Source organism: Canis lupus, chromosome 24, assembly GCF_003254725.2.
Source record: "Canis lupus dingo isolate Sandy chromosome 24, ASM325472v2, whole genome shotgun sequence".
Classification (NCBI taxonomy): Eukaryota; Metazoa; Chordata; class Mammalia; order Carnivora; family Canidae; genus Canis; species Canis lupus.
The window spans coordinates 37,167,708-37,185,605 of NC_064266.1; the positions used below are offsets into that span (position 1 = coordinate 37,167,708).

The 17,898-nt window shown below is 42.8% G+C and overlaps 1 protein-coding gene across 1 annotated transcript; it reads left to right on the plus strand.

Annotated features, from left to right (window-relative positions):
- Positions 1 to 1,518: 1,518 nt before the first annotated feature.
- PARD6B (par-6 family cell polarity regulator beta) lies at positions 1,519 to 17,458 on the plus strand. The gene is made up of 3 exons (XM_025470406.3): positions 1,519 to 1,858; positions 6,192 to 6,414; positions 14,298 to 17,458. Exons 1-3 carry the CDS (start codon positions 1,793 to 1,795, stop codon positions 15,119 to 15,121), a joined length of 1,113 nt encoding a protein of 370 aa, XP_025326191.1. The 5' UTR covers positions 1,519 to 1,792; the 3' UTR covers positions 15,122 to 17,458.
- Positions 17,459 to 17,898: the final 440 nt, after the last annotated feature.

The window sequence follows — 17,898 nt, forward strand, 5'->3', positions numbered from 1 at the left end:
CTTTTCATCTGTACTTCCACTCAAAATGGCCAGGAAAGACCTGAAATTCCCCCATAAACACTTGGTGAATTGAAAAGCTCCAGGGGGAAAGATGGGCTTCTCACCTTTGAGCCCAGGTGGGGCAAAGTTAGCACGGAAAAACCACACTCCCTGGGCACCAGCGCCCAGCAAAGCCATTATCCGAGTACCTGCCCAGAGTCAGGTACTATGCCACCTGCTCAACAGCGAGATGATGTGGTCCTGACTCCTCGGCGCTTTCATTCTAGGGCAGAGGCAGAGGAGTCCAAGAACATGAAAAAACGGAAGCTTGTCACCCACATGCTGGGAAGGATGTACGAGGAGTCAGGAGGGGTTTGAAGTAGGCAGATGAGCGCAAGGCCCCAGGACTGCGGTGGAATGAACCGCCCCCACCCCCAGGTCAGGCCGGCCCCTCTGCAGGTGGGGGGGGGGGCACTGGAGGGTCTCCTCCTCACTTCCCTGGCGCGGCCAGTACTGTTTTAAACAGCCTCCCTGCGAGAAGGAACCGCGCTCTGGGGCATTTAAAACAGAGGGTTGTCTTTTATCAAGGACGGAGTTCTATCGCCCCACGGAGAAAAGAACATTGTCCAGAGGCTGCCGTTGGTGGAAACAGCAAACGGCGAAGAAACGGCTGGAGGAGGGAGAAGACTTCGCGAGCAGAGCCTAACGCAAGCCCTGGGAGGCCGATCCGAAGTCCTGCGCGCGGCCATGCACCCTGGGCCTCCGCCCACTTCCCCTCCCTCGCGGCGCCCTCTCGACCCCCTGGGACCCGCGGACGAAACCGAGCCCGCGGAGCCCCGATGCTCTCCCCCAGTAACTGTTGCAGAGGCGGGAGAACTTTTATTCCGTAGCCAGAGTTGCAGACGGACTCCCGAAGCACCCAGCCGGGCGGTGGAGGGGAGCCTCTGCAACTGCAGCCCCCAAAGCGGACTGCGGCGGGGGCGGGCGCGAAGCCAGCGGCACCTCCGCGCCCCGGGGCCCCGCGGGGCAGCGCGGTCCCACCCCCAGCCCGGCGCGCCCTCGCCCGACCCGGCCCTCGGGCGCGCGCCTGCGCCTGCGCTTGCGCAAAACGCCCCCGCCCCAGCGCCTCTCCAGGTGCGCTCGCGCTTCCGGCCGGCCTTCCCGAGGCGGAAACACCAGAGCCCGCGCATGCGCCTTCCAGCTCTCCTGCTAGGTCCGGGGAGGGGGGCCCAAGGCTTCAGGTGATCCCGCCCCTCCCTCGCAGCGCGGGACCAATCGCGAGGCGGTAGGCGGGATTTTCGCGGAGGCGGCCCGCCCACACGCTCGCGAGGCGGGTTTCGATTGGCTGGCGGCGCGGGCGCAGGTGCGCGCTTCCTATTGGGTGTGGGCGGAGCGCGAGCCGCCGAGGCTTCTGCCGAGGCTGCAGGTGAGCGCGCGCGCGCCGCGGCTCCCTCCCGGGCTCGGGTGCGCGCGCGCGGGCCGGCGGGGGAGGCGGCCGGGAGCGAGCTCGCGGCGCCCGTCGCCTGTGCTCCGCCCCCTCCGCCGTCGCGGCCGCCGCCGAGGCCCGGAGGGAGGGAGTCGCGTCCCCGCCCGCCGCGCAGCCAGTCGGACCCTCGGTGCCGCCGCGAGCAGCCGGCCGAGCGGAGCTCCGCGCCCAGAAGCCGAGTCGCGGCCGCCGCTCTGCAGGTGCCGGTGCGGAGGCGCCCGGGCCGCAGCCGCGTCCCCGGCCCCGGCCCGTCCCGCCGGCCGCGACTCCCCGCGCTCCCGAGGGGCGGCCCGGCCGCAGGAGGCCGCCGCGGGGCCCGGCCTCAGCATGAACCGCAGCCACCGGCACGGGGCGGGCAGCGGCTGCCTGGGCACCATGGAGGTGAAGAGCAAGGTGCGCGGGCCCGGGGCCGGCGGGGGCGGGGGCGGGGGGCCGGGGCTGCCCGCTGGCTGCGGCCGCGGGGCGTGCGGGGCTGCCCGGTGCACTCGCCGAGAAGCGGGCGAGGGTGGGGCCTTGCGTTTGCTCCCGGCCCAGGTGGGAAGGCCCGCGGAGCCCTTGCCCTCCTGGGGTCTCAGCCCGGGGCGGGGATGGCAGGCGTCTGAGCGCAGTGTGGGCGAAGGCTTGGGGACGTTGTAGCTCCCGGCCTGTGAGTAGCAGGTATTGGAAACACGCGCGGTCACAAAATGTTACCCCTTCCCGTGGTCCAGGGGTGCATCGAGCGGTGAGACGGCGAGCCCAGGGCCCTGAAGAGCCCTTTGAAAGTTGGCTTTGCTTCCTGCTAGGGATTTTTCCAGCACTCCCTTTGGTATGCGTCCTATTTATAAGAATTAACACTATCACCTTTCGTTTGAGTAGCCCTTTACAGTTTGAGGCTGGATGCTCTCTTCATTCCATCGTGCTGCCTTTTCACATCAAGTGTTTTCCTTCCTGACCGACGGTATGCCAGCCTGCTGAAAATTCCGTCCATATCCACTGAATTCCTAAATTGCAAGGCTCCCCGAGCAGGGGAGTCTGTAGGGATTAGTTAGAGAATGCTTTCCAAAGGGGGTTTCGAGCTGGAATTTGAAGGTGATCGGCAACCACAGCAGCATTTTCAGCAAGCATTTTGTGAGTTGAAGAGCCAAAGGAGCTCAGATAATCTAGTTTGATTCTCTTGAGAAAACGGAGGGGTCAGAAAGGTTATGACTTCGCCAGGCTCTGCTTTTATGACAAAACCTGGAAGGCTTTTTACAGATAACTTCTAGACTCTGTAGAACAAACGTGTTTTTGAGAACATTAAAAACAGTTAACAAAACCAAGACACAAGAATGGGAGAACAGTACGAGCAGATCAGCTTCAAAAATAACGAAACACCATTGAGTGTAAGACTACAGAGGGCAAATCCAAAATCAGGGAGTGGTTTTGAGTGAAGTGGAGTAAGAAAAGCTCCCCGGAGCCTGGGGGTGGAATGGTTTTATCTAGAGCTGATAAGCAAAGTTCTGTGAGTTGCTGGGAACTGAGATCTTCACATCAAGAGTATCTACATTCATTTTAAACATCGTTTGAAAATGTTATTTGTGACCTCTGGAGCAGGATAGGCAAGTGGGTTCACAGAAACCGTTCTGCTTAATAAGAATAGAAATGTAATTATAGCAATTTAAGGACTGTGTTTTTTCTTTCCTGTGCCCTGCACAGAATCACCAGAGCAAATTGAAGGGACATGGCTTGAGCTAAGGGTTAAGATGACTCCAAATATACAGGATTTTTCCTCGAGCGGTATAGCAGCGGTAGTGGTTCTGTGCCCACTGGTTGAACTTTCTCAGGCATTTCTGCCATAAATCTAGTTTGCGTCTGTGGGGGTTGAGGTTAAGAAAAGAAAAACACTTATGATATTGCATAATCTTAAAATTCAGTTTGTGGTCCTAATCTTGGTAACAAGTCTTGAACTTTTTATCGTAGGAAAAAAATGAGTAGAGAGTCTAGGTGCACCGATAAATACAATCAAATGGTAATTTATCTCCTGGACTAGAAACCTGGAGCACTTTTGGGACTGGAATTTCAGGCTTTCTGCCCTTTCTCTTCTCTCAACTGACCTGTGAATCTTTCCCACACTTACATCTGTACTACACGTTGTATATTTGAGCTGCCATGCTGCACTCGTAGTGAACCATGTCTCTTAAATAGAATCGAGGCATTCTGAGGACCTGCACCAAATGAGGTGTGGTTCCTCTTGTTGTTCTAGATCTTGCTGAATAGACACAATATTAGGTACTGTTTTTAGCATCTGTGACACTGTTTTAAATAGATATTGTTGAGACATTTATTTTTAGTGGATTAAATGAAACACTTGTCATCTTTATCATTTAAAAAGTATTTAGACAGATGTTTGAAACAATATTTCTCTTTGTCCCTGCCTTGGTGATATCACAGCTTTTTTCAAAACTGATTGTCGGGAAGTTGTAACCACAGCCAGGTAACGTGCAGATCCACATTTCAAGATCTCTTTTTCTTCTGCATAGAAAACAGTGTCAACTGTATCATCTGAGCAGAGCTGGGGAAGTTCTTAATAATGAAGGTGATATCCCTCAGTAACCTTGGAACAGTCTTTGGGCCGTACATTTTCTACTTATTATTCATGGGCAAACAGCATTAAAATTAACTTTGCATTTCTCGAATGTACCAACAGATGCTGGGAGAAGGCCACATCCTGGGTGGCCAGGACAAACTAGATTGGCCTAAAGAGTTATAAATGGTTCATGTAGTGAAAAGTTGTTGACTCGGTCTTAATTTTATGTCTGTCTTAGTATTTTTCTTCATGTAGTAAAACGTTCTCTTAATCCTATTGTTTCTCTGCAAGAAGCATAACAGTTTCTCTTGTTTGGTTTTGTTTTCTGCTAACATTTGCAAAAGGGCACATCTGCTATGAAGCCATACAGTTTTTCATTGTTTTTATCATAACCTATAAGGAAGAGAAATACATGTTGAGCAAAGGATTTTCACCCAAAAGCTTTAACAAAGACGCTGGAGCCCTGCGATGTTCAATTGTTAGATGTTAACTTTCATTCACGTACCTGGAGAAGTGATAAACCCTGGCATGAATCAGAAAGCACTAGGAGCTTTGCATTGTGATACCAGAATAAAGAACATGGAGGAGAAACTGTGACTTTTGATAACATCATAAGACTAGCTCTGATATGAAGGGTGTTGCCGAGTTTTTATTTACTTTGAAACATGAAGGTGTGACTAAACTTTTTGAGAGTTTTAGGTATGAGTCACCTTGTGTTCTTGACAAATGTTGATGTTTATTTTCAGGAATGTGTTTTGGAAACTTTTATTTATTAGAAGTAAGAGGTTTTAGCGAGGTTTTAATTTAATACTAATGAGTAGTATTAGTACTGATGAACTTCTTCAGTGTAACAGATACAGTGACTCCAGCTATGTCATAGGTCCTAGTGAAGATGAATTAACACATTTGTAACCTGCTCAAATTATCCTGACGGGGACTTTCTCTGCATGATGCTTAAGGCTGTGTTAGTACTACATTACATTAGGATACATTAGTATTTCTTGTTAATAGTAGGTATTTAGAGGAAAAATGATTTCAGTGGTTGAACACATTTGGCAAACATTTGTTTAAAATTAAAAAAAAAAAAAACTAACCGTAGGACCAAACTGAATCTTTAATATTTAGTTTCCACAGTGATTCCTAAGAGTGTGATTATAGGTTTGTAGCATTTTCTAAACTTTTGTGACTGGGACACTTTTAGAGGAAGGCTGATTAACCTTACCTAGGTTTCCACATGGAGGAAATGCCACGCTGGGCCCATAGTAAGTCATAGATCCTGTTTATCAGGGACCAGATGAAGCCAGTCCTGAGTGCTGAATAACAGCCACTTTATAAGCTGGCGTTTGGAGAGCAGAGGTGTGATTCTAGAGTAAGAATCAGAATTGGGCATGATAGAGGTGTTTCTCTGGTCCCTTAATACCTCTCTGATGTCTTTGTCCTCTTTATGCACTCATGAGTGAGCTCCTGCTGCTGGCCTGAGCCTTTCCATCTGTAGGGCTCAGACACTATGCCAAGCACATAAACACTTCTTGCGTTAATTGGATGGTTGTAGGGTATATATTTTATGTATTAATGAAGCTTCTTTTTTCCGGCGTTCTCATATGGAAAATGCTCCTTATCTCTAGACCTATTTCTTATATGATATACCTCCCGTGTGTATCATACCTTATTAATGCCAAGAAGTTCAAAGTCCCTTTTTTATATGTTGCTATTAATTTTTGCCACTTCCTATGAAATCATAATCCCTTTTATAGAGGAAGAAATTTAGGTGCTTTTTGCTAATAGCCAAAATAAAGATTTGGTCACAGCGTTTTTACCCCATGGCCTGAGTGGGAAGACGACTGCTGTCAGGATCTGGGCTCCAGACAGGGTTTGAGCTGAGTCACTATTGCAGGACAGTCCCCAGTGAGGCCCGAGTACCCCAGGGATTGAGTAGAGCCTGCATCTCTTGAAGGGAATGCCCTTCAGAGACATAGCAGTTAGAAGGCACATTCCTGTATCTCTCTTATGCTGTTTTATCTCCAGATAATGAGATTTCTGATAATAGACTGTGTCACTGCAACTATCTTTTTTATTAAGGTAAATGGTATGGCTGTTAATTTGCCTATGGAATGCATTTTCAGATTGGGTCCTGTTACTCTTGCTTTGCTTTGTTAATTACTATGTTTATTGTATTTGTAGTTTGGAGCTGAATTTCGTCGGTTTTCACTGGAAAGATCAAAACCTGGAAAATTTGAGGAGTTTTATGGATTACTGCAACATGTTCATAAGATACCCAATGTTGACGTTTTAGTAGGCTATGCAGACATCCATGGAGACTTACTACCTATAAATAATGATGATAATTATCACAAAGCTGTTTCAACGGCCAATCCACTGCTTAGGATTTTTATACAAAAAAAGGGTAAGTACCACTGGGTAAAAAAATTATTTTAGAAATAAAAGTACTTTATTTTCCTCATTGATAGGATATGCATTGAATCCTCTACTTTGTTGAATAGAATTTTGTCCATTCCAGAAAGATAGACTATGACTTTGAAATCAGAGAAAGATTCCAGTTTTTTGGTGGCAGCCAACTTTCAAGTGCTGTATTTGCCACTTGATAGATAACCTGTCACAAATAAAGTTGGTTAATTATCTGGAAAATTAGATAGCAAGTCATTATTTTGGAGGAATTTAAATGCTGATACTAATCTTGCAAAAGACCATTTGAAATAACCATTCTGTATGACAAGCATTTTCAAAAGTATTTTGAGTTTTATAACTTTTTTTTTTTTTTTAACTTTGTGGCCTTCTCTGTGTCTGTATCTGCCTGCCCCTACCTAGGCCTGATGTGTGCCATTTATTTCTTTTTTCTTTGGTAAACAAAGAGGTTTAGAAAGCCCGCGTGACAGCAGCAAGCTCAGTATTGGTGGGATAATGAAAGCCTTAACATGTTTATAAACCAACCCAGAGAGCAGTTGGAGAGAATGGGTAGGAATTAACCTTGAAGGTGAAACTTTATTTCCAATCAGTTGATAAGTCTTGGACCACTCCCAGGGCTTTGAAATTCCACTGATTTTGTAGCTTCGTGTTTCTGGGTTTGGAGGAACTAAAGTCCACCAACAAAATAAACCTCCAACGGTAACATGTCCATATCACTTGACTCTTTACAAAGTACTTAGAAACACAAATTAATTTTCCCAGAGACCCCTGAGGTGGATTTCATAGATACTTATCAGTGGCGTGGTACAATTAGAGTGTTAATCTAGGGAGATTGATTTGTTTTTTTGGGGTTGAGTTGGAGTGAGCAGTGGTCTTAAGAGGAGAGAGCAAGGAGCTGGCGGTGAAGGGATAGCTCAGAAGCTGCCCCAGTGGAGGAGGCAAGTGATGAAGTAGGAGTGTCAGATAAAGAGGGCTTATCTGATCATTTGAGAGTCACTGTGCTCTCCACTGTGCTCCCCACTGGAGGGCAGGGAGTTGTAGAGGAGTCCCACAGCTTTCTGGGTCTGGGTCTTATGGCTGGGATGGTGCCATAAACAATTTGGAAGAGGGAGATTAACTTGGAAAGAAAATGGGTTTGGTTTTAGGATATTTAGGCTGGTGAGTTTTAACCACTCCACATCTGGAAATGGTAGACAGGAAACTTGGATCAAAATCTAGAGCCCCTTGAGGTGCCTTGGTGGCCCAGTGGGTTAAGCAGCTGCCTTAGGCTCAGGTCATGATTCCCTAGGGTCCCAGGATCCAGCCCCACATCGGGCTCCCTGCTCAGCAGGAAGCCCACTTCAGCCTCTGCCTGCCAGACCCCTGCTTGTGTTCTCTCTCTCTCTCTCTCTTTCTCTGTCAAATAAGTAAATAAAATCTGTATTTAAAAAAAAAATCTAGAGGCCCAGTCAGGGAAGACTGAAAATCTGTGGAAAAGTGACAGTTGAAATTCTCAGGAGATAAGGCCTCGCAGAGATGAAGACCAGCGATAGACTGTGTATAGACTGTTGGAGACACCATCAGTAGAGAAGAGAAGATAAAGCATTCAAGTGAAACTTGTCATTTCAAGGAGAATAATGTCAATAACTATTGATAAGTAGGCCATTCTTGTTAGCAATAACTTTCATTAAAAACTTCACTGCTGTTTGGAAGGTGTATTCAAATGTGGAGTGACTATTTTTAAACTACTGCCATCTGACAAAATTTTGTTGGATTATCCTTTCTGTTAGATGACAGGAGTTGTATTATCCCCCTATATGTTTCTATTACTGGCATTGTAACACTTAATGATTGTGGGATTAATCCTCACATCTGTTAAGGATGATTATGTTCTTCTGTTTGCATTTTAGATACATTTACATGTGAACAGAAGTTTTCTATGTCCTAGAAATAAATGTACAATAGTAAACAGCCCTTAGAATTTGATTTAGAAGGGGGCGCCTGAGTGGCTCATTGGGTTAAGTGTCTGATTCTTGGTTTTGGCTCAGGTCATGATTCAGGGTTGTGACGTTGAGCCTGGTTCAGCTTTGCACTGGGTGTGGAGAGCCTGCTTAGGATTCTCTCTCCCTCTCCCCCTCCCTTCCCTCTTAAAAAAAAAAAAATGTTTTATTTAAAAATAGGCAGTGCATTCAACAGCATTTTTATTTTTAAGAATATAAATGTAATACAAGTATGACTTAAGGAAAGCATAAAAGTAAGCTGGTCAAGTTATTCCTGTTTAATGCCCATCCCCCTACCCCCAGCTGCTTCCCACAGCATCCAGAATAAACCCTTCCTGCTTTGGACTTCACAACGTCATCCTTCTCCATTCCCCCACTCCCTCATTGTAGCTGACCGGGCTGGCTGGCTTGCTTTCTCAAACTGGGAAAGGTTGTTGCTGTCCCTCTGCGTTTGTGCTTGCTTTTCTCCTTGCTTCTCTGTGGCTTCCTCCTCGTTCTTCAGATCTTACCACAAATAACTTTCTCGGAGGGGTCTCTTTGGACCACCCTAGCCAAAGCCCCCTGACCCTGCAATCTTTATCAGACCTGGAATTACCTCATATATATGAGTTATCTCGTTTATTGTCTGTCTTACAGACTTACATGGCACCCTGTGATTCACAGTGATACTTTTTTTCTTTTTAAAGCTCACCAGATGCTGGGACACCTGGGTGGCTCAGCGGTTGAGCGTCTGTCTGCCTTTGGCTCAGGGCATGGTCCTGGGTCCAGGGATCGAGTCCCACATCCGGCTCCCTGCATTGCTTCTCTCTGCCTGTGTCTCTACCTCTCTCTCTCTCTGTCATGAATAAATAAATAAATCTTAAAAAACAAAACAACAGATGCTTGAGCAGAAAGCTGATTTTAGGTAAACTTTAATGGACATTAAATTCAGGAAATTAATATAAAGCATAACATTAAGTATAGTGATATTTTACTACTTCATTACAATACGTTTTCTGTTTTCTTGGCTTGTTGGCTCCAGTTTAGGAATCAACAGGGCAGCAGTTGTATGACACCAAGTGATTTTTTAAGAAGCAAGCTTTAAAACCATTTTTTAAAGCTTAGATTTTAAATTTTTTTAATCTTAAAATTTAAATTTTAAAGATTGTGATCTTTTAAAATTTGATGCATCTACTAGAAGTTTCTTTGAAGTGAAAGCTCAGAGTTGAATGCATAAACTATATAGTGTGAATTCAAAGATTGTATCATTGCATATCTTGAAAGGTTTTATGTTCCATAAAAAATTATTTATTTATTTAAATATTTATATATTTATTTATTTATTTTTGAAGATTTCATCTATTTATTCATGAGACACACAGAGGGAGACAGATACAGGCAGAGGGAGAAGCAGGCTCCCTGTGGGGAGCCGGATGCAGGACTCGATCCCAGGACCCTGGGATCATGACCTGAACCAAAGGCAGATGCTCAACCTCTGAGCCACCCAGATTCCCCTAAAAGTTTATTTTAAAAGAAAAACTCCCTACTCTAGGGCTATTAACGTGGAAGCAGAAACAAAAGAAAACAAAACCCCTGCTATCTGAAGAGTTATGTTCACAAAGAGGATTCCCAGATCTTTTGCCACCCCCCATCCCCTGTTGGAGTTTAAGTCATGATGGGCAACCAGGTCTGGGGTCTGGATGAGCACAGACTCCTCACCTGATCTGATCAGGATTTCCACACCACAACTTCTTGCTGTGCTAGCACCTGTGTTTGTATGACCTCAGACAAACGCATTTACACCTTGGATTTATTCAAGAGTTGGGGACACTAGAAAGGCCTTACTTGCTTTATGTATTGTCACGCTTAAGACATGGCTTGGTGGCCCAGACACCCGGGCAGGCACTTAGCCCTCTCTGAGAACTGTGCAGTGGACATTAGTTTGTAGGTGTACTTTCAGATTACTTTTTAATGAATTCAGTTTGATTTAGAAATGCTCTAAGAGATATGCATCTTAATTGTAAGCTGTATTAAGAAGAGTATATGATACTAGTTGCTCACGACAGAAACCTGGGTGTCACCTATGACACATACCTGTTGTTCAGTCTGTCACCAAGCCTATTACAATGGTTCTAATTATTTTGGGGATTTGTTTCCCCATCAGCACTGCCTCTGCTCCAGGCCAGGCACCATCCAAAATGACAGCAGTAATCCCCTATCTTCCCATTGCCCTTAGGCTGAAATCCATAATCCCTGGGGGGGTGGGGGCTTGTCTGCTTGGCCTCTGGCTGGGCTCTTGGCTCCTCCTCCTCCCTCCCCTCCTTCTCCCTATTGGATTTCTTCGCCTACTTCATCCTGCCCTTCTCTATATTTGTTAGATCCTCTGCCTAGAACATTCTTCCTTCTCTCTACCTGATTAGCTACTGGCTTCTTTTCCGATCTCAGCACAAACGTCAATTCCCTGGAGAAGCCTTGCCTCAGGGATTCCTGGGTGGCTCAGGGCGTGATCATGGAGTCCCGGGATCGAGTCCCACGTCGGCTCCCTGCATGGAGCCTGCTTCTCCCTCTGCCTGTGTCTCTGCCTCTCTCTCTCTCTGTCTCATGAATAAATAAATAAAATTGTTAAAAAAAAAAAAAGAAGAAGAAGAAGAAGAAGCCTTGCCTCACCTGGCAAGCCAGGTTAGGCTCCTACCCCACTGCTCTTGGCTCCTTTTGTAATAACTTGTTTGCAGTTGCTAATTGCCATCTCCTCTTGTCACTGTAAGTAAGCACCATGAAAGCAAGCACCCACCTTAACTCTTTTGTTTGCTGAATCTGCAGCGTAGAACACAAAGCTTGGCCTCATTGCAATGATTCTGAAATGTTTAGTGATTGGTTATTCTTATATTAGGAAGGGGAGGGATTTGCTTAGTTTGAATATTGCTTTAGGTGATGTTTAATCCATTAAAAGTTGCCAGATCTAGTTCATTTAACCATTTTGGATTAGAACAAGGGTTGGCAAACAAGGCTTGCTGGTTGTTTTTGTAAATAAAGTTTTCTTGGAACATAGCCATGCTCATTCCTTTATGTATTGGCTATGGCTGGTCTTGGAGCAGCAACTGTATGACCTGTAGTACCTAAAGTACTTACATACAGCTCTTCAGGGGAGAAGGTTGTCAACCTTGGAATAGAAGAATTACAAAAATTACTTCATTCTTCCCTGTCTTCTCACTGAACTTCAAATGGGTCATAATCTTGAACTTTCTTGATGACCCTACCATGAACTGTTACTGTTTTGTTACTGTACACGGATGATGATGGGGTTTATTTGAGGGTTTGGGTTTTGGTTTTTTCTCTCCGCTCCCCCCCCCCCATGTTTGCTTTAACACTGTAGGCTTTTATTTTGTGTATCTGTGCCTACCACTACTAGACCCTGACCCCCCTGCTCTGAATCTGTGACTTGGAACTCTGGGAGTTAAGGAATGAGATAACCAGGCTTTTCGGAATTAACTGTTTAAAGAGTAAGAGGTCTAGAGGGAGTACCCACAAGGTCCCTCTATAAGTAAAGCACAGGACTGTGCTTTCTGCATGTAAGGAAGTGAAACATGCAGTTTGGCTACTCAGAGGCATTCCAAGTGGATCCTTGTTGATTGTAGTCAGCCGAGATTGTGGCTGAGGGACAGGCTTGGGATGAGGGAGGGATTGCTGTATAAGCCTGTATCATGTTCTGTTGCATAAGCCTGGGTTTTTACAGCAGGGAGGTTGCTGTGAACCCGGTTTGCAAACTTTCCATCTTATTCTCAGCTTAGTGCTTTGATACACAGACTCAGGTAGAAAGTGAACTCCTGGTTCCCTGTGGACAGTCACCTTTACACTTTAACACTCTGCACCCTGGCTTTCTGCCAAAATATTTCTTTTCCCAGTGGCTGGAAACTGATTAGCTAGATGGGAGAACAAAGGTGCCTTTGTACTGGGGCATATTGCTTTTGAGAATTTAGCAGAGAGCATTCAAACAGTCTGGATGCGATGCCAAATTATGCAGATTTGGGGTGGTTTTCTCTTTTTTTTTCATCGGGTTTCCCATGCAGGCAACTTAATTTTGTTCTCAGTGTGTATGGTCTCGAATTTTCCTTATAAATATTATGTGAGTTTTCTTAATTGTTTTAAAATGAAAACATATACTTTTGAGAAAATACATTAAGTAGAAGACTACCATTGATAGGCTCTTGGTTAAATGTTGCCAAAAAGATTCTCCTGTCAGTGGGTTAATTTCCAAAGCCGAATTATAAATAAATTTGTCTCTGAGAACACAGTGTACATACTTTATAAATGAAGACAGTTATCCCCAGAAGGGAAAAATGCCAAAAATTAAGGTACCCTTAGTCTTGTATGTTTCTCTGCAACATTTTGAAGAATGTTAAAGAAGCACAGAAAAAATACCAAGGTTCTCCATACTCAGTCACACACCTGACACTTAATACTCGTTTGTACATGGGTAAGGTATTGGCCCACCAAGAAAATTAAGATCCAGTCTTTTCTCTGTATTTTGTACTCTTAATCATTATTTTGTACCCTTAATTTCCTGGTTTAGAGAGGAAAGATGATTATAATTGTCAATAGAGTGTGAGAGTCAAGGGAAAGCATGTAAACTGAACCCTGTCCAACCACAGTTCAGTTTGAGAGTACTGTTGTCTGGAGCAGTAGCTGAGACTAGGGTTTTGAATTAGCTCCTTGTGGGAGGGGGCTTTTGTCTCCTTTGTTCTTATGAAATATATTTTTACCCTTGAAGATTCTGACTTTTAAGTTTCTTCTTTGTTATATTTGAAACATAATTTCAAGTTTTATGCCTGATGATTTCATTTCCTTTTCTACCTCTCATTCTCTGATGAGGTGTTTTGTTTGTAGGTCTTTTCCTGCAGCAGTGTGATTTAAGAATGTGTATCTGGGTTTAGATGCCCAGTTTTCCCTTAGTTTACATCAGAGATTATAGACTGCTGGCTGGAAGAATGAATTCAACTCACAGATGTTATTTGACTCAAACTGGGTTTTGTTGTTATTTAATTGGGTGTCAGCATTTAAAAATGAGAAAATTTTCACTTAAAAAACAAGGCTCCGTGGCAAATTGGATTTGGCCACACAGATTGCTATAGACGAAGAAAGACTGCCAGGAGCAAGGGGCCACTGTGCCATTCCAGGAGGCCAGGGCGCTCCAGTTTGCCAGTCCTCCCACTCTGTGTTGTCTGCGCTGCCGCCACTACTGCCGAGACAGATTCCTTTGCATTTCATTGTTTTTCACACAGTAAAGAAAAAAGTTTTCCAAAGTAAGGAAATGAAAATGAAGAACTCCCCCCAGAAAATTGAGGGAGAACATTTATTTGCAGAAAACCAAAATTTGTAAGTTCTAGATATACATTCATCTAATTACATTGCATACTGTTTCATTTAATTACATTATCTGCCCAGCTAGCCTGTGGTGTAGGTTCGTTCTCTTGATTTACCTTGGGAATCATAAGTGTCCCATTTTAGATCATTGAGTAAGAGATAGACAGCCAGCCTGGAGTTTCTTAAAAAACAAATGAAGGGAAAATACATTTTAAGTAACTCATTTGAAATGATGTTTCAGAATGTGTTCGTAAGGCTTATCAGAATTTCATTTTCCCCTCAATTTTATTTAATCATCCTTGAGGTTTATCAAATTCAGCATTTGGGATTTTATGACGTGTGCTTGAGAGGGCCCCCTAGTGGTTGTGTGTTAGTTCAGCAAATCTAACTACTGCACTATATTTTGATGATTAAAAACAAGCTAATATTTAAATTGTTTATGTACCAACACATGTGAGTTATCCCTTCTATATAGATTCAACTGTGGTTAAATGGGTGTTTTTACAGCATTTCTGTAATTTTATTTTATTTTATTTTTAAACAGAAGAAGCAGACTACAGTGCCTTTGGTACAGACACACTAATAAAGAAGAAAAATGTTTTGACCAATGTATTACGTCCTGACAACCACAGAAAAAAGCCACATATAGTCATTAGTATGCCCCAAGACTTCAGACCTGTGTCTTCTATCATAGATGTGGATATTCTCCCAGAAACACATCGTAGGGTTCGTCTTTACAAATACGGCACTGAGAAACCTTTAGGATTCTACATCCGGGATGGCTCCAGTGTCAGGGTCACACCGCATGGCTTAGAGAAGGTCCCAGGGATCTTTATATCCAGACTTGTCCCAGGAGGCCTGGCCCAAAGCACAGGACTATTAGCTGTTAATGATGAAGTTTTAGAAGTTAACGGCATAGAAGTTTCAGGGAAGAGTCTTGATCAAGTAACAGACATGATGATCGCAAACAGCCGCAACCTCATCATAACAGTGAGACCAGCAAACCAGAGGAATAATGTTGTTCGGAACAGTCGGACTTCCGGCAGCTCTGGCCAGTCCACGGATAACAGTCTCCTGGGCTATCCCCAGCAGGTAGAACCAAGCTTTGAGCCAGAGGATGAAGACAGTGATGAAGATGACATTATTATTGAAGATAACGGAGTGCCCCAGCAGATTCCTAAAGCTGTTCCTAATACCGAGAGCTTCGAATCATTAACACAAATAGAACTCAGTTTTGAGTCTGGACAGAATGGTTTTATTCCTTCCAATGAAGTGAGCTTAGCCCCCATAGCAAGTGGCACAAACACAGAAACACGTGCTCCGGATCAAAAACTCTTAGAAGAAGATGGAACAATTATAACACTATGAAACCTTTGTCTGAATGTCTTCGGAGTGAGGACACCATAGGGACTTGTAAATTTGGCTAGTTTAAAGCATATATACCTCTGAACCAGTGACCTGGAGTAGGCATGAGAAAAATAATATTGCAAGCTTAAAATGTTATTAAAATAGTAGTTTGATAATTGTTAATATAAACTTCAGTTTGTCAGAGGTGAGTTTAAGTCAGAAAGGGGCCTTTGCTAATGAAATTATATGCTTTTTGCTATTTTGTCTATAGAGAACTGGATGTTAGAGCACATTTTCAGAACTAGGAGAGGACCAGATCATTTCCATTCGAAGTGGTTGCATATTTAACCTGCTGTGCAGAGCCCAGTTAGCTTTTTCTTTAAGTATATTTTTTTAAATTCTAATGTGAAGAAATCTGATTCTGTCCTTTGGTATCTTGGGGACCTCAGCTTCTATGTTCCCTGTATTTTATGTTGATTTTCTAATGTCTGTTCCTTTGTTGCTAATTGTTACAAGTAATTTTTTCAAATGTTTTTTTCTTCTAGTATCTAAGAAATCAAACCAATTGCCTATTTTTGGGAGTTACCTCCTATGTTATAAAACATTGAAGCCATGTTCCTGAATTAAGAAACTGTAACAGTTGTTCAAGTTCAAATCATATTCATCCTGTAAGTTTCATATTTACATGCTCATTCCATATGCATGTAACTTAACATGGTAAAAGGCAGTTCCATTCAACGGTGGTAGCACATGAGATTCCTTAATCTCATCCTCATTCCTATCATTGGAAATCATTCCTTTTGTTGTTTATGCGTGTTTTGTTGGTGTGCTTTCATACACTTTTAATATATTCAAGTAGTATGAATCATTTTGGATTTAAAAAAATGCACCCAACTTAAGAGATTTTTACACACAGGACAAACTTGTGCACTTTTTTTATATGAGATATTTGGTTTTTCCTTCATGGGATTTCTAGGAACACTGTCTACACTTTATGGAAAAAAATATAGAGTATTCACCTCAGGCAGGTAGAGTTTATTGCTATTAATTTTATGAGGCTATTTATTACTTTCCAACGCATCCACTTAGAACAAGTGAAGGGTAAGGCTGCTAACTTCCATTCCTCACCTGATTCCATTGTACAACGTGCACAAGCACTGCAGTATGCCTGTATATAGAAACCAAGAATAGTGTGAGGTCCATAAGTTCCCTGGGGCTTATGGCTATTTCTCTCAGAGTTATTTATTAATTAATTTTATGGTAGGGCTAGAATGGGTACCTTTGTAACAGTTGCGTGCTATGGAAACAATGAAGAATTAAGCGACTCCGTTTTGAAGGATATTTTCTCTCTATGGTAAAGATACATGAAGAAGTCTTGGACTGAAGGAAGGTCACTTGACTCCGAATACTCCATGTATTTTGCTCATGTTACCACTAAACAGATTATCACTAAACTATTAACTGCACAACACTATGTAACGCAATGTACTTTTTTTTTGTTGAATTCACCAAACTCTTCCACTTGTATACCACTATTTTTTGACGGCATTCCAGCCATAACCTGTGAGTTCTAGAAATTTGACTCTTGAATGGCAAAATGTTAACATGTAGGTTAAATTTCATTTATATTATGAGCGGTGCAGGGGTTCAACCTTTTAAGTAAAAATCCTTTCACACACTACCTCTCTCTCTTTCTCTCTCTTTTTTTAAACAGAGTTTTAACATCAGAACTTTTCTCTTGGAAAAATACTTCAGGGCTTGACTTTTTGTACAAATTTTAACTATAAAGTACAGATTTGTCTTCTATGTCTTCATGAAAATGTAAATCAAAGCTGCTAGTGCTTTTTATTTTAATTATCCTGCTAAGGGTATATGTCAATGGTGTTTAAAACTAGATTTCTCATTTAAATTATTGGTGAAATAATTGATTGCTAGACATATTGTAAAACCAATAGATCTTGGTTATGCAGTAAAATGTCAGTTCGTTGGTAGCCTGAATCAGTTATTTCAAGTGTACCTTATTAACAGAGGATTAAGCATAAAATTTTATAGTACTAAATGTCAAGCCTAACTGTGAATTTTGTTCTGTATCTTGAGTAAATTTAAGATAATGTTCTCATGAGCTATCAACAAAATATATGTACTTTTGTGAACTATGAATTTTCTAATTAAATTTTACATGCGACAACATGATTTTTACATGAATGATACTTTGTTTAAACTATCAAATGTCAGTATTTTACTACAATTTTATTATAAAATGTACATTATCACTAAATGAACTTTGATTTTAAAAATCAAATTAGCTTTAGTTGTATATTATTTTTTACAAATAAAGATAGACTTGTATAAAGGCTACTTTCTTGTTTGCAAATATATGAAAAGTCACCCAACAGATATTTACCGAGCACTCATTATATAAAATGAATAGGTAAATAAATAAATAAATAAATAAATAAATAAATAAATAAAATGAGTAGGAAGAAAATTGCCAAGTTATAACGACATCCTGGCCTCCTTTTGATTTTTAAAAGATAAATACCAAGTTGTATATACATTGCCTGCAACTGTGAGCATATGATTATCATATAGGAAGATAGCATTTAAAATGTAGTTATTCTGATTGTGTGAGAGATTATGTGTGATATCCATGCAGAGTTATCATTTGCAGTAAGGTGATTTGGAACAAGACTAAAGTCGTTTGTAATGGGAAAGTTTATCTTCTGAGATTCAAATTCACTTAGTTACGTTATTTATTACTACCCTATGTGGCATTGCCTGTACAGATTGGGTTCGGT